Source organism: Phyllostomus hastatus, unplaced genomic scaffold (genome assembly GCF_019186645.2).
Source record: "Phyllostomus hastatus isolate PE091 unplaced genomic scaffold, TTU_PhHast_1.1 phas_scaffold_60, whole genome shotgun sequence".
NCBI lineage: Eukaryota > Metazoa > Chordata > Mammalia > Chiroptera > Phyllostomidae > Phyllostomus > Phyllostomus hastatus.
In genome coordinates, this window is record NW_025334038.1 from 6,588,013 (window position 1) to 6,603,701 (window position 15,689).

A 15,689-nucleotide genomic window follows, 5' to 3' on the forward strand; every position below is an offset into this window, starting at 1 on the left:
TTTGAGCAGCATCTCAAATGATACTAGTGGCTATACTATGAATACAGTACAAACTCCAAAAAGAAGAGTGGGCATTTGAAGTCTTAATAGGGCATAGGGAAAGTATATTACTAATAAAATAAGTTGGTATTGCTTGGGATTTAGAGAAATACTAATAAATATGAGAGTCACTAATAAATATGGGAATATTGTTAATATACTGGTATCAAAAATAATGTATTTAAATTTTCAAAAACATAAAGAATTTGAGTTAGCTTAGAAAAATTTAAGGATAATGGGGTAAAGAAAATTAGGAAGACAGGTAAAAGGAAATAAGTTACAGAGGCAAGCAAATATTACCATGAGTAAATTTTATGTCCAGCAGACACTAATGCAAACAATTAAAACATAATCAGTTTTATGACTCATAGGCACATAAGAAAAATATGGCAGACCCTGACCAGCTAGCTGGGTTGGTTGGAGCATCATCCCAATATACCAAGGTTGTGGGTTTGATCTCTGGCCAGGGCACATATAAGAAGCCAACAATAAATACATAAATAAATGGAACAACAAACTGAGGTCTCTCTCACTTTCTCTAAATACAAATAAATGATTTTTTTTAAAGAAAAAAAATATGGCAGGTTTTCAGGAGAAGGACAAGTATTACCTAGCTAAATCATAGATGTATGTGTATATATACATACAATTCAATTTCTCTGTTTCTATACACACACACACAACGATAGAGACAGACTGAGACAGAGGAAGACAGAGAGACAAGAGAAGAAGAAATAGAAACAGAGAAAGAACACTTCTCCCATGGATTCAGAAAGGTCACTGTGTGTTCTTGTGAGTCTGCTCCTTATTCCTGCAATCCTGAGACAGTAATAACTTTCTGCTTTTACAGATTCGATGTTTTCCTGTCCTTTGTGAGTTTCTCTTTAATCCTAGCCATATCTTTATTTTTTGGGAGGGTTAAGACTGTATTTATTTATTTTTAGAGAGAGGGGAAGGAAGAGAGAAAGAAAAGGAGAGAAACATCAATGTATGGTTGCCCCTCACATGCCCCCGACTGAGGACCTGGCCGGCAACCCAGGCATGTGCCCTGACTGGGAATCAAACTGGTGACTCTTTGGTTCACAGTCTGGTACTCAGTCCACTGAGACACACCAGCCAGAGCCATATCTTTGTTAGTAGTCCTTTAATTACCTACACTTTATTATCCCTTGAGTGTGCTGCCTTTTTTAATTTTTAGGACACTGATCAATAAATTATAAAAAAAAGATATGTTCTGTTAGATCTCAAGTACATAATAAGGGAGGGAATAATAATTTTCAGACAAATTCCTCTATGGAATTTGTTAGAACACCTCTATGAAATTTCCTCTATGGAAACTTAGAATACTAAGTATTGAATATTAGAGATATTGGTACTCCTAAAACAAATTCAAGAAAGTAAGAGTTTAGATTCCATCTGATGTGCATCAAGATGAATGCAGCTTTCTTTTATTCACACCATGGATCTCTCTCTCTCTCTCTCTCTCTCTCTGTTTCTGTATATGTGGGTCCATTAAGTAATAACTGGCCTCACAGTGGCTAAATGCAGATGACATAAATTTCAGTAATTACTTTTTTCTTTTCTCCAAAAACAACTGAGTAAAAAAATACATTTCTGTAAAACTGAAGCATGGAAAACATTTGAAAAAAAACAGTTTTGAAGTAAATTTTGATCTTGATTTGTGGAAACAAAAGAGTAAATCACACACTTTGGTGCATCTCCAATGGCACAGTTGGCACTCACATAAGACCAAGAGGCATAAAAAGCAAAACTGTAATGTACATTGTATAGATATTACATGACTCTCTCTAAATTGTAGACCAACATCACTGCTAAACCAATATATCTTAATTACATTTAAGTACTTTTTCTTCACAGGAATTTCACTCCCTGTCAGTAGGATACAGTATATTATTCTATTGGGAACTGTCCTGCCTGGTATCAGAAGCTGTAACCCCCGCCAAGGCTAAGGCGAGGGAGTGACCTTGGACCGTAAACCAGCAAGGAGACAAAAGCTTATCTCCCTGGCAGGAGTGCTGCTTCTGCTGCTTCATTCATAACTGAACCCCAATGTTTGGTTGGTTAGCCGATGATGGGTAAGATTCTCCAAGGGGGGAATGACCTAAGACAGGCACCATCAGGTGGGAGGCCCCCCAGAAAGGACTTTGGGGGCTACAGCAAAAAGGGGTGATGGACACTGGCTCCTCAGCTGTAACATAGCCTGAGTCCTCATCTCTGGGAGAAAATCTCCTTATCTCTTGGTTGCCTTACTTCCCTTGCTCCACCTAAGCCTGAAACAATGACAGGGTGGTGCAGCTCTGTGCTGAAAAGGGCAGGTTCCCTGGGTGATCAGGCCTAAGAAAGAATGTGTAAAATCCTGTGAAACCTGCTTTGTTTAGAATGCTCTCAGTTGAATGATAAGGGACCAAGGAAGAAGTAAGTTTGTTCTTTCAAGTTTTAGAGCTCTTTGATCCTGACACAAAACAGGCCCTCAGACTTCCTTGTTATCTGTTGTTTGATCCTTACTTCCTAGCAATGAGTAATGAGCTTTACTTGAATTCTTATGCAAATGAAACCAATAAAAAGCCTCTCTGGAGGGGGAACAACGTGCTCCCCACAAGAGGGAGTGACCATGGTGCCCTCTGGGAGAGAGGGTGGCCAAGCGGCACCCTCCCCACCAGAGAAAGTGGCCATTTTGTTCCTACTTCCCCACAGGACTTTGTTGTCTCTGTGTATGTTTTTCTCGCGTGTTGACTAACCATCCACAGCGTTACACGCTCACTGCAGGCAGGTGGGCATGCATCATTATTCTGTGTTTTGGACTTCCAACAACTAAGATGTGTGATATCTCTTTGCAGTTGGTGACTAATTTTATCATATTGTACTTCAAATATCAAAGATATGTACACTTAACTAATACTCCAATATGGGATAATTGTTTTGTTTCATTTTTTAGAAAATTTTGTGTTTGATGATACTCTGCTGTAGCCTAGTGAACTCATTAGAAACATTTTCAGGTAACAAATCAAGGTGAGGAATCACTATGTCTTATTAAAGAGGAATGTGGATATTTTAAAATTGACCTCCACCCTGGCTGGTGCAGCTCAGTGAATTGAACACTGGCCTGCAAACCATAGCATCACCAGTTTGATTCCCAATCAGGGCACATGCCTGGGTTGCAGGCCAGGTCCCCAGTGAGGGGCACATGAGAGGCAATCACACATTGATGTTTCTCTCACTCTCTTTCTCTTTCCTTTCTCCTCTCTCTAAAAATAAATTTAAAATATTTTAAAAAATAAAATTGACCTCCATTTAAAAAACTTAAAAATAATGAAAATTATAAACTATCCTTTCAAGATTAGGGTAGTTAGACCCAGAGAGAGAGTAAACTGCCCAAGGTGACAGACATAATGAGATGGTGGTAGTGATGTGCCTCAAATAATCTAGTCTACTATTCTTTTCTGTTAATTCAGAGTATCAAACAAATCAGAGACAAAAATAAGAGTTAAGAATCACACAAAACATCATTAATTTTTCTAATTGTTTCATTTGCATCTAAATCTTTCACATCTGGTAGACTGAGCGCAGAAGTAGCTTTTATCTTATTAGGTCAACCCTACTGCATTGTTTATGTCGATTCAGATGGTCTTTAAGGTCCCCATTACAACCTAGATGCAGTGTTCTGTAACTTTATGAAGCAGGCTTTACGTCATTTTCTAACTCAGCTAAAAACTAAATAATCCTGAGGGTCTATCTGAACATTTTTTTATCTGTGGATCTTATCTTTTCCACTAATAAAAGGAGCAGATTATATTAGGTAGTTAATGAGAAACTTTCCAGTGTAAACATTCCATAAATTTTTATTACCCTTCAAGTGGGAAAATTTTCCACACAGCAGGTTGTACTCTCTGTGAAAATCCCCAACTGTGATGAAATTTTTCCAAATATATCAATGCGACATTTGAGTGCAATTTCGTTTTGCATCAGTTGCTCTGCTATGTTTGTTGATATCATCAAAATAAACTTTGAGCTGAGCCCCACAGCATTCAATATAGTGTGAAACCATTTTCCTATATAGCAGCTGCCTATCATATCCCATTTATAGGGTTGCTTTAAATTTTCAAAGACCTGCATGTTTCAAAGAATCACCATTGAAGTTTGAGACCACTCTAGATTTCAAAATGCACATGGCTATTTGATCAGTTGTTCATTACTGGAGATTTTGCTAATATTAAAATTATGCTTCTGACATATAAAATGTGTTTCTTTTTTCCCTCCACTTAAAATTTCTTAGATAAGAAATAAGAAGGCTTTTATGTTGGATATTGAAAAACAAAATCTCATTAAATGTTTCTGCTTAGAAATGAATGCTAGAGAATCATTGATAAGCTGTGGGGGAAAAGTTGAAAAAACTGCACAAATTTTATAGTACAATTAAAAAAATGGAAGGGGTGTTTTCAGGAAGCAAAATCAGTAGAAAAGTATCCTTTGTTCCCCTCTCTCTGTCACATATCCTGCAAAAGGCCTAACCCTCAGTATCAACATATTTAGTCATTTTGTGGTAGGTACTGCTAATCACCTTGAAATTGTAAATGCTTTCTGGGAACAGAAACTCAGAATGACTTCATTCCTGCACTAATGGAGGCAACCTCAGACTAGTTTCAAGTGGATTTGTTGAGGTGATCACATTGCTCTCCAAATTGAAACAAAATGATAATGGTGTTAAACTATATATTCCCTGGTAAAAGTGAAACTGAAATCGCATACCTTGATTTAAAGCTGTCAGGTGGCATGAGTTCCAAAGTATGAGTTGGTCCATATAGGTTTACAACATATAATTTGATTGTTGGGTTCACTTGACCTGCCTTTGAGAAAATAAAAGTTGTAATGCAAATACATTAAGCATTAATATATATTGAGGAAAGAAAGAAAATGCAATTGATTGTTTTATAATTTTGTGTTAGGATGAAGTTTAATTCCTCTGGAGTAGAAATTATTTTAAATTAAACAACTTGATTGCTTTCAATTTTTTAAAGATACCTGTTTCTAAAAGCATTTTAGTCAGACAATAAAAGGTGATAGAAAATTATGATGACTTTGTTTACTAGGTAGTGCTACTGTGCTCTTTTCTTAGAATGACACTGGAGGGCTGACTTTACAAAAAAAAATTATAGTTCAAATAGCTAGTCATGTTATAGGATATAAAATGTAATGGGAAAAAGTTGGCTAATTTTAACAAAAAGGAAGAAAAAAGGGAAAAAAATACCAATTCAGGTGCCACATCCTTATAATTCCATAGTATCTAATCTATCCCATGCATTAATCACCCTAGGTTTTCTTTTAAGTTTATGAACACCAGATGGAGTGTAAGTGACCCTTAGGAGGTGGGCCGAGAACAGGCTCTCACTCAGTGCCTGGCATGAGGAGTAGAGAGACAGTGGTAAGAACATGGAATTTGAATTTAATAGTTAAAAAAGAAATTATTGCCCTGGCTGGCATAGCTTGGTGTATTGAACGCAGGCTGCAAACCAAAGCATCACAGGTTCGGTTCCCAGTTGGAGCACATGCCTGGGTTGCAGGCCACAGCCCCCAGCAATCGCACATTGATGTTTCTCTCTCTCTTTCTCCCTCTCTTCCCTCTCTAAAAATAAATAAATAAAATCTTAAAAAAAAGGAAATTTTCGAATAACAACTAGTTGTTTAGCAGTTACTATATTTCTGGTTAATAATATCTGTTAAACATTACATACATTTTCTCATTAAATGTTTCTACTGTAGTACTAAGATATAATTGGAACCACTTCCAGATGAAAATGAAGAAGCTAAGCAAACCATGCGAGGTGAAATACAGTGACTGAGGGAAGCAGTCTGTTTAAACCCACGATGCTCTTAACTACTGTAGTTTTGCTTGAGTTCAGTTTTAGGCAATGGCCATCAAAGTTTTTCTAAATATACTCACAACTCATAGGGGGCAGAAATAGGAACTCACACTGAATATCTCACACATGTTGAATGAATGAATGCAATCATGTTTATGAGAATAAATATTTAACAGAATCAGTTGACTACCTGTGGTTTAATGTATTGTACCATTGTGTCGTGGCAGATCATATGAGCTATACAGAGGAGAATGAGGAAATTGAATTAAAAGTGATTTGAATTAAAAAACCTGACAAAAGTCTAAAAAGAACAATAAAACTGATTTAATGATGACAAAGAAAAATCCATGTTCAAGGAATTGGCATCAACAACACCCAGAGTTAAATCAGGACAAGAAGTAATATATTTCATTCCTTCAATAGTCAGTAATAACTCAAGAACTGTTTTGTTAGGTTATTAATAATAACTAGCAAGAAAGGAAGGGAAGAAGGGTAAATAAATGGAGTAAGAGAATTTGTAGGACAGTGAAAACACTCTGTACATTATCATGAAGAAGGATACATGACATTCTATATTTGTCCAAAACCCATGGAATGTACAGCACCAAAAACAAACCATTATGTAATTATGGATGTTTGGTCACTATCGTGTGTCTGTAAGTGCTCCATCAGTTGAACCAAATGTACAGTTCTGGTGGGGGATGTTGATAATGGGAGTGGCTATAAATGTGGGGAGCTGGAACTTTATGGCAAATATCTGCTATCTCCTCAATTTTGTTGTGAATATTAAGCAGCTTTTTTTAAGCCTATAAAGAAAAATAATTAGTGCACCTGTGGGAGTATTTCAAACACAAGTCTGAAGTTTGAGTCAAAGAAAGAAGTCAAGAAAGGCTGTCACTGCAGAAATGCAGTGACTAGTGATTTAGGAGAGATCATGGAAATGGTTCCTGTAGTAAAGGGCTTCCTGGAAGGTAAATTGTGAACCCATGCCTCACAAAGAAAGCTTCTGTGTCAGATTTTATAAAGCTGAATTGTTGCTCTAAAACCCTCTAGTGTCTGGAAGTATCTGTCTTGGGCAATTGTGAGTAGTGTTCTACCACACTTAGCAGCTGTCTTTCATATCACTTTTGATTTTTTAAATTGAAATTTTCCTCCCTGAAAATGTTGGTCTTATTCATATATTTTTAATCTAACCATTTCTTTAGCTTGATCAGGTATGTTAAAACTTAGAGCTGGGACATAGTATTTAGTAGCTCCATCCAATATGTTGTTCTGTAACCAAGAGCATCAGTAGGTATCCTTTGGAATATTAGGCACTCAAATTTGTGTGCCCCACCCAGGCCTGTATTCAGATCCATAATCAGAATCTCAGGGTGTGAGCCTAAGAAATCAATTTTAACAAGATTCAGAAAACTATAACCAATATGCAAATTTTAATAAAAATTGATATGTAAATATCAATATATAAATATTAGTATTTTTATCAAAATGTGCATATTGATTATACATATGCAGGAATCTCATTAAAACCCACATATAACAGTTCAGTGGTTATCCAAGGTTAATGCATTTCAGAATCACCAGTGAGCCTGAAGGGCTTGTTTGACCACAGACTGCTGAGGTGGCCCTCCTCCAAGGGGCAGAAGAAATTTGCATTTCTAAAAAATCCCCAAATGAGGTTGATGCCACTGGTAAAAGAACCACATTTTGAGAAATGGTCTAGCTCTATCTGTGAGTCAGAGAACTTTGGCTTCAAATTGACTGTTATTTACTGGAGATAGACCATGGGCAAGATGTTAATGGTCCTCAAGGATTATTTTACTTGGTTATCAAAAGTGAGACAAAACTCTAAGAATAAAATCAGAAGTCAGAAGTTTTGAGTCAAAGTAGATTTTTTTTCTGTAGATAAAAATATCTCATTGTTTTGCTATGTGAACTAACAAAAAATGATTTATAAAAGTACCTAAATAGTATATGGTAGTTAATTTAAAAAAGTCATTATTAAAATACCAACTTTTCTAGTTAGTGAAAAACTATGTTTATATATCTCTTTCAATAAACTCATTAAAGAAAAAAGAAATTAAATTTGATCTTTTTGTGATTTCTTATCAATGCTATATAATTTTATGACACACTTTGTCAGACATATATGGTTATTACCACAAGTTAAGGCATTTTTTTTTCATGTCTTTAGCACTGTAAGCTTTTCCTTGCAAAGAATCAATGATATCCCAATTAGCTTCTATATGAAAACAAATAAAAAGTTGTGTACCTATGTGGCCAATTTTAGATGAAAGCCAAACATCAGGCTGTTTCCAAAATTCAGCTGTTTTAGCATTTATCTTATAATCTAAGATTTTTTATCTATCCATGGAGTTTAGAAATTAAGTTTCCATTGCAAGTTCATCTATACCTTTTAATATTTGAATTGTTTCAATAGGTTGGAAATTAGAGGAGTTTATCTATGTGCTTTTTACAGTCACATTTGTGACAAAGACTGCAAATTCCCAGAATCTTTCCCTCTATGATTCTGAAACACAAGCCTCAATAATAATTAACCTTATTTTACTGGCAACTAAGTTGTCATTAAACAAGATAATGTTTTAATTAAGAACATTAACCTGAGGTTACTGAGATAGAACTGCACATCTCTTTTGTGCTGAATTGCTAATGAAGAGTATTTTATGAGTTCTGAATCATGCTGAATTAAGTAAAATAAAAATACATGTGTTTAGTGTAAGTATTTCATTAGTAAATCTGACTATATTGGGTATTTTCTGTACTCATTTAATCTGGTTTAATTTGAAGCACAATTTAGTGTGAACTCTATGCATTACTTCAATGTCTAAAGTACCACTTTTGAAAGTTTATTGCATAAGAGCAAATTAAAATAATATATCTGTTAGTGAAAAAAAAAACACTTTAAAAAAAACCTGAGTAGAAAATTAGAGTTAGAAAATTCAAGTAGTACACCCCACATAATACTGAAATTTAATATGAGAACAAGGAAAAAAACCTCAGACCTAGTTTCTTTGAGGCCTATTATCTTAATTACTTAGGCAGGTATTCCTACTGACAACCTCTTGAGGACTTGGGATTCTTTCTCTCAGCTTTGGCCATTAGAATATCTTTTGATTTTTAATAATCCTAAATTGTAGTCATTAAAACACACTCAGGACCTTCACTATGTATTAAATATATTCATATATTATAGATATCACTTATTACATTTGAACATATAAATACATATATATGGCAGGTGTAAGGCTTTCTAAGAATACTATACACATTGGATGAGGAAAAAGTAGGTTTATAGTTAGTTGTTCAGATAAAAAATAATACAATAATAAATAATAATATAAGAATAAACTCTGTGTTTTGCATATTCACAACAGTAAACCTACTTTTGTCCCACCCTGCACACAGCTAAGTCAAAAATAGTAAATGGAGAGAGAGCTCTGCACCTATTTGTTAACTTGACAAGGGGATATTTTGATTCCAGGTATGTCGTCTGTGATATGTTGACCTTTTGTAGTTTTATAGAGTGGGACAGAATCAATATATTTGAGTCATTTCACTGTTCTTAAAGTAACTGTGACTTTCATCAAAGGGCTTGGCTTTTTAGAAGCTCAGTTTCTTCATTGGTAAAATAGAGCCAATTGTGAAAAAGATTAAAAAAGGAAAAAAAATGAAAAATCTCTCTGAAAGCATAAAGTATATTAATAGCACATATGATTTATATAATTAATAAACATTAGTATTACTTTATGCTTAACTTTACTATTAATAAATATTAGATAACTAAATGATAATAAAGTGTCTAGGTCTGTCATCTTCATAACTTCTGAATTACTGCTGATATATTTAAATTTCTTCAGGTGCTTCTCTTTGTTCATTTGTTTGCATCAGTCTTGTTAAAATTATGAGCCCTAGGAAAGTCCAAGTTCAAGCATCAAAGGTCCACAACTGAGAAGGCAATTTAAAAATGCAGCTATTGCATATAGCTCTTATGTGTGAATCTTAAAATAGCCCACTTTTTGGGGAAAATGAATTACAAAACTGTTCCTTCTCAGGAGCCGATTTGATTCTCTTTGCCAGGGCACACAATGGACCATTCTGCCTGAATACCTTATGTACTGACATAAACTTTTTACAATATGCCACAAATAAGCCACTAGTCACTATTTTATGTCTAAATTATCAGATGATCTTTCAGCATAATAAGTAAATCAGATTGTGTGAGAATTAATGTATTGAGAAGTCTTTTCAATTTTTCTTTGGAAAAAAGCAGGTGCAAGCATGCTGTGTGGGCACAAACTGAGTCACAAAACATGGCTAAATCTATAACTGGAAAATTCTCAAGTACTTCTTTTGGAGTACAATAAAAATCTCTTAGTGAATATGTTCATTTTGTTGTTAGGTCCAATTGCTGTTTTCTGCCGAAGAGCACTGAGTATATGTGATTTCCAATCCCTGTTCAGAGAAGACCCTAAAATAATATTTCAAAATTCTGGGATCTGGTCCCTCTCGCTCTTGCTGTTCTCCTTAGGTGTCACTCAGTTATTTAATGATACACCCTATGGAAGGAAGATAGGATGGAGAAAAAAACACAGCACAGAGTCTCACTGAGGAAACACTCTTCTTATTCTTCACTCTCCACATTTAAGCCATATTTCTTTTCTGACCATGGAAAACTTGAGTCTGGCCGATGACAGAAAAAGGGATGTCACCTCCATCCTGAATACACCTTCATTGCAGGTGTAAAGTAATATGTGTTATAGATAATTTTTCCAGTGCTTTGTCCAGCTAATGTAATGCACAAGTTGAAAAGTATAAAATCTATCATGCTGGGAAATACAAAATATAACTCACTAAAGAAATGGCTTAAAAATAGCTTCTAAAAGAAATCAGTGGCCATGTCTTGTCTAGTTAAGAGGTAAAATGTGTAAAGTAGAATTAAAATATTTGCTATAAGATATCTTTACATGCTTAATGCATAGGGGCTGTCCCTTATGAGGCTTTTTCTTTCTTAAACAAACATGGGGAAAATAAACTTTAATAAAAGTCCTTAAGTAATTAAGCATAATATATACTAGAAAAATCAATACTCTTCAGGTGTTTTTGCAACCTGCTCCAGAAGCCTCACCCAACACTTGAAAATAGTTATGCTCTCTTGGCAGGATTTCCATATTTGCTTCACTTAGTAAAACAATTCCATCTATTCTAGCTATGCCTAGCCATGACTCTACTCCAGCGTTTTATAAAGTATGTTCCAGAGTCTGCTCTGCCAAAACAGTACTGAAGTTAATATTAATAAATCCTTTATGCTTAGTCTATTCTTTATTGGTGACTATGCTTCTGGAGATTCTTTATGCTTATTCTACTTTTTTACAGGAGATTTATAATGTACATTAAGATATAGTACATTAAGTGCTCTAAGAAATCATCTGAAAGAAGCTAGATTTTTTTTTCAACTAAGCATTTCCAATGTATTTGACCATGGTACTTTTTCCTCTCTATCACATCTATTGACCACTCACAGAGAGTACCTTGGAGAAGAAGCCCTTGCCCTGGCATTAGTGCTGCACCCTCTCTATTCTCACAATCTTTCATGCAGAGAGGTGAGGGAAAACAAGAATGAGAACATCAAGGGAAAAGAAATGCAGAAAAACAAAAGTTCCTACACCCTGAATTTTATTCATATCCTCCTACCCAAGTACTCTGTACAGACTACTGTGAGCTCTAAAATGATGACTCTGTGGACAAGGGGAGCTTCTTGTATTCTCCAAAGACAACTTGTTTGTGAGCCAAAAATATGATCAGTCAAGTCACTGGTGCAGAGAGAAGGGCAACAACCTAGCACTACCATGTTACTTACCTTAGGATACGGATACTGTTTTCCTTTGGGATACAATGCTCCAGTAAACCGAGGAATAACCATGTTAGGCACCAATGAATCATTTATCATCAGGAAGGCAAGTCTTTCTCCATCTGGTGACCACCAGTGGGCGATGTGAGAATGAAGAAGTTCTTCTAGAATAAATGAGTGTTATTTGAAACCCACTGTAGATATGTGGGCTCAGTGACCCACATACATCTGTCCTTGAAATATCCATTTTACATAAACATATATTTATACAGTGTGTGGATTTTTATCAACTTCATGAAGAATTCTCTATTTCTGAGTTACTCCTCTAACACCAGGAAAAGCATATGCAAAGGAAGGAAGGAAGTTAAGATATCATGTCTTGTCAGCAATGTGAACAGGGGCAATGAAAGTACTATCAGAGTAAAAAGAATGATGACAGTAATTGAAGGCTGAAATACAGCACAAAACCATATCCATGTTACAATTCATTCATATTTGCATTTAGTCTTGCTGTGTGCTTTAAATGATGTCACTACTCTTGACAACACAACCACCTCTCCACAACGTTCTCCTTTTGTATCTGCTAATGGTTCAATTCTATGGCCATAGGCTGCTACTAGTCCAGGTGGTAGCTCTGTCCTTTATATTTCCCCTACAATTTCAATTTTGTAAATGGTCTCTTTGTAAATACTTTCTAAATTATTGAAAGTGCCATCTCTTTCCTTTTGGGACCCTAACTAATGTAGTGATTAATATCAAAAGATACTCAGGAAATATAATTTCAAAATTATATTTTAAGATTAAGTGGGAGATATATCCATCTCTATAACTATATCTATATGTTTGATTTAATAATAACCTTTCTGGGGAAGTATGAGAGCATAGACAATTCATAGCAAGGGGTGGAACCATGAGTAATCAGTTGTCACTGTTAATGATATACAATGAAATGCAAATAGAGAGGTAAGGCATTGTTGGGGACAAGTGGTTGTGACATTTAGTTGCTAAAACAACGGCAACTGTAAAGATTATAAAGTTTACATGGTTCTTGTGACACCTCAGAGAGATTACATAGGAAAAATAAAAAAATTAATATTATTACTGCAAAATTAGGAATACACAAAAGGTCATTAAGACATCTTTGAAAGAGCCCCTTCTTTCTGTACTTGTAGGAAAGGTATGGCTGAGGTCCAAGAGAGCATAGTAAGGGTTGCAGAATGCAATACAAATCAGGGACTCGATTGTACTTGATTTTTAAAGTTAATACACAAATATTGGTGGAGAAGTGTTAAGACCCCAACACATACCATAAGGATGCTTGTGTAAACATGTACATTATACTTTCTGAGTCAGTCTCATAAATACCACATTTCATAGTGGAATACTGCTACATGTGTCTAATTTTATGGCTGAAGATTTTGAACCTCAAAAATTCCCACAAGTCTCCTTGTTAACAGAGGCAACCTCTATGTATAAAGGCATTAAGGCAGAGTGGAAGAAGAATCCCTGTAAAGTTTAATAGTCAGCATCCTTAGAGAAGTAGACTGGGATATACTGGGCTATGTTTTCGAAAGTGAGAGAAAGTTGGTTGGAACTGTACTTATGCAAAAGTAAAGAGGGACTGAATTTTGGACTTTGAAGAAAATATAAACCACATTCACATGTGCTTCCTTGTTCTATTTCCCAGGTAAACTGTAAAATGGCCAGTTCTGGTAGAACTTGAGCAAGAGAGAGCTATAGAGCTGGAAAAGGTCATGGCACAACATTCCCTACCATCTTTACCTTGTGACTTAGCAGACACCATGGCAATGCAAGTATCCAAGGCAAAGAGAGATGCTTTGGAGCTTTTGACTCTCACTATATCATAATCAAAGCATAGGCATTAAAAGCTTCACAGAAAAGCCAAGTTCTCCTGTGACGATAAATAGTCTCTATTTCTAAAGCAGCTCTCTATAGGGCTCTGGTGAAAGTAATTAGCCTGACCATAGGATAGCAAGTGACTATGCAACCCAAACTGCCCATCATGAGCTGATTATTATCTGATTCATACCATAAAACTAAACAAAAGCAGCAACATTCCACTATAATATAGAAGTGGTACATATGGGATTGGTCCAGAACACATTAGTCAATGCCCATGACATTACATCCACAGCTTTATCCTCCCTTCTTACCTCATGTCTATGCTTCAAGATGTGTTTCTAACATAAACTGGCAGAGGAGGAAAACACTGCAGGTCGGGTATGTGGATAGGTTTGCACAACGTACTTGAAACACACTGGAGTTGGGTAGGCTGTACACTGCAGTCTGATTCAGTAATGGATTACAAGCCAAATATAAAAACATAAATCTTCTGAGTTGGCAATCCTTTGAACTGTGTGTAGGCTATGTGTGGAAGGAGATTTGGCTTGAAGAATGGATCTCTGACTTATGAACAATATCTAATAAATGGCCACCTGATTAGGGATCTGAGAAAAGTAACATTAGAAAATCAGTAAAAAGAAAGTTTAGGGAAAAATAAGTGAACAGACTTATCAGAAGAGGTAAAAATGTGAAGTAAAAGTGTTCTTTTTAATGTCCATCAGAGCACATCCACAGCAGAAGGTGTACTCCATAATCCTATAAACAAGGTGTCTAGCAAGTGCATGTCAGTTTGTCTTTGGCTGCCACCATTACCTGCTAATAATAGTAGTTGTCACTAAACTGTTGATACGGCATCATTTCCCAGCAGTTCCAGCTGACTATCTGGTGGCCACTGGCTTACATGGCTGTAACATGGGAAGCTGGCTTCTATCAGGAAAGGTAGCATTTAGTTATTACTGACATAGACACATATTCTAGGTTTTGCTATGCCTTTGCCACCTGCAGCTTTATCGGCACTGGTATTCATATACTCACAGAATAACTTATCTGTTATTATGATAACCCACATTATGTGACTTCCAAACAATAAATACGTTATAGCAAAAAGAAGTGTAGTGGGTTCAGACTTTTGGTATTCACTGTTCTCATCAGGTTCCCCATTGGCCAGATGAACTTGGCTTGTTAGAAAAGTGACAAAGCATGCTCTTTCTGCTTTTGGCACTTTTTTTTTTACAATGACCTTATAGCTGGGTAGTCATCTTATAGCATGCAAGTGTCCCTCCTGCATAACCAGGAACTAAGTAATGGAAGTATAATGCTCTCTCTCAATATCACATCAATGACCCACTGCATACATTTTGGTTTTTGTACTCATTATAATGAGTTTGGAGGGTTTAGAAGTTCTAATGTCTACAGGAGGATTATCTCCTACAAAGAATATAGTCGTAATTATGTTTCTCTGAACTGGAAGCTGAAATTTCCTCCTGACCATTTTCGGCTCAACATGACTGAGAAAAAAATTAACTGACAGAAAGCATAGTCACTGGGCTGGGCTTGATAGTTAATCTCATCTGCCAGGAAGAAAATGATTCTTTCTTCTATAAGGAGGACAAGGAAGACTGTATTTGGAACTCAGCTAATACACAAATATTCTTGTGTTCAGTTCCATCTCACTTTGCAACTTCACATTTCTATATTGCAATTTCCATTTCAATAGACAATGGATATTGTAGCATCCCCATTAAGAAAAAAGAAACAAAAGAATACGGTTTGGCAGAAATAAAGTTTTGGTTTGTTCCACTGGGTAAATAATCTGTGTAGTCAAAATGCTGGCAGATGGTAAAGGAATAAAATAAAGAAATGCCTGATTACCAATTAAGGTCACATGATAATGCTTATTTCTTTTCTTAATTGGAGAATTTTCCCCAAAACCTTATATAAAAAGTGAGAGCATTGGCTGTAGTTACAAATTTCAAGCAGGTGTATATAACTGGACTAATACCACTCTACAGTGAAACAATAGCGGAAGGGACCTTGTG

The 15,689-nt window shown here is 35.6% G+C and overlaps 1 protein-coding gene across 4 annotated transcripts in view; it reads right to left on the minus strand.

Moving 5' to 3' along the window:
* The window catches only part of DPP10 (dipeptidyl peptidase like 10), a 715,620-nt gene that overhangs the window by 89,614 nt on the left and 610,317 nt on the right, over positions 1–15,689 (minus strand). For 3 of the 4 annotated variants that reach the window (XM_045826270.1, XM_045826272.1, XM_045826273.1), the window contains 2 exons: positions 11,797–11,951; positions 4,807–4,904 (listed from right to left, as the gene is read on the minus strand). In XM_045826270.1, coding sequence (XP_045682226.1) covers positions 4,807–4,904; positions 11,797–11,951 — 253 coding nt within the window. The remainder of the gene's footprint in view (positions 1–4,806; positions 4,905–11,796; positions 11,952–15,689) is intronic. The other variant, XM_045826271.1, reaches the window with a different exon arrangement.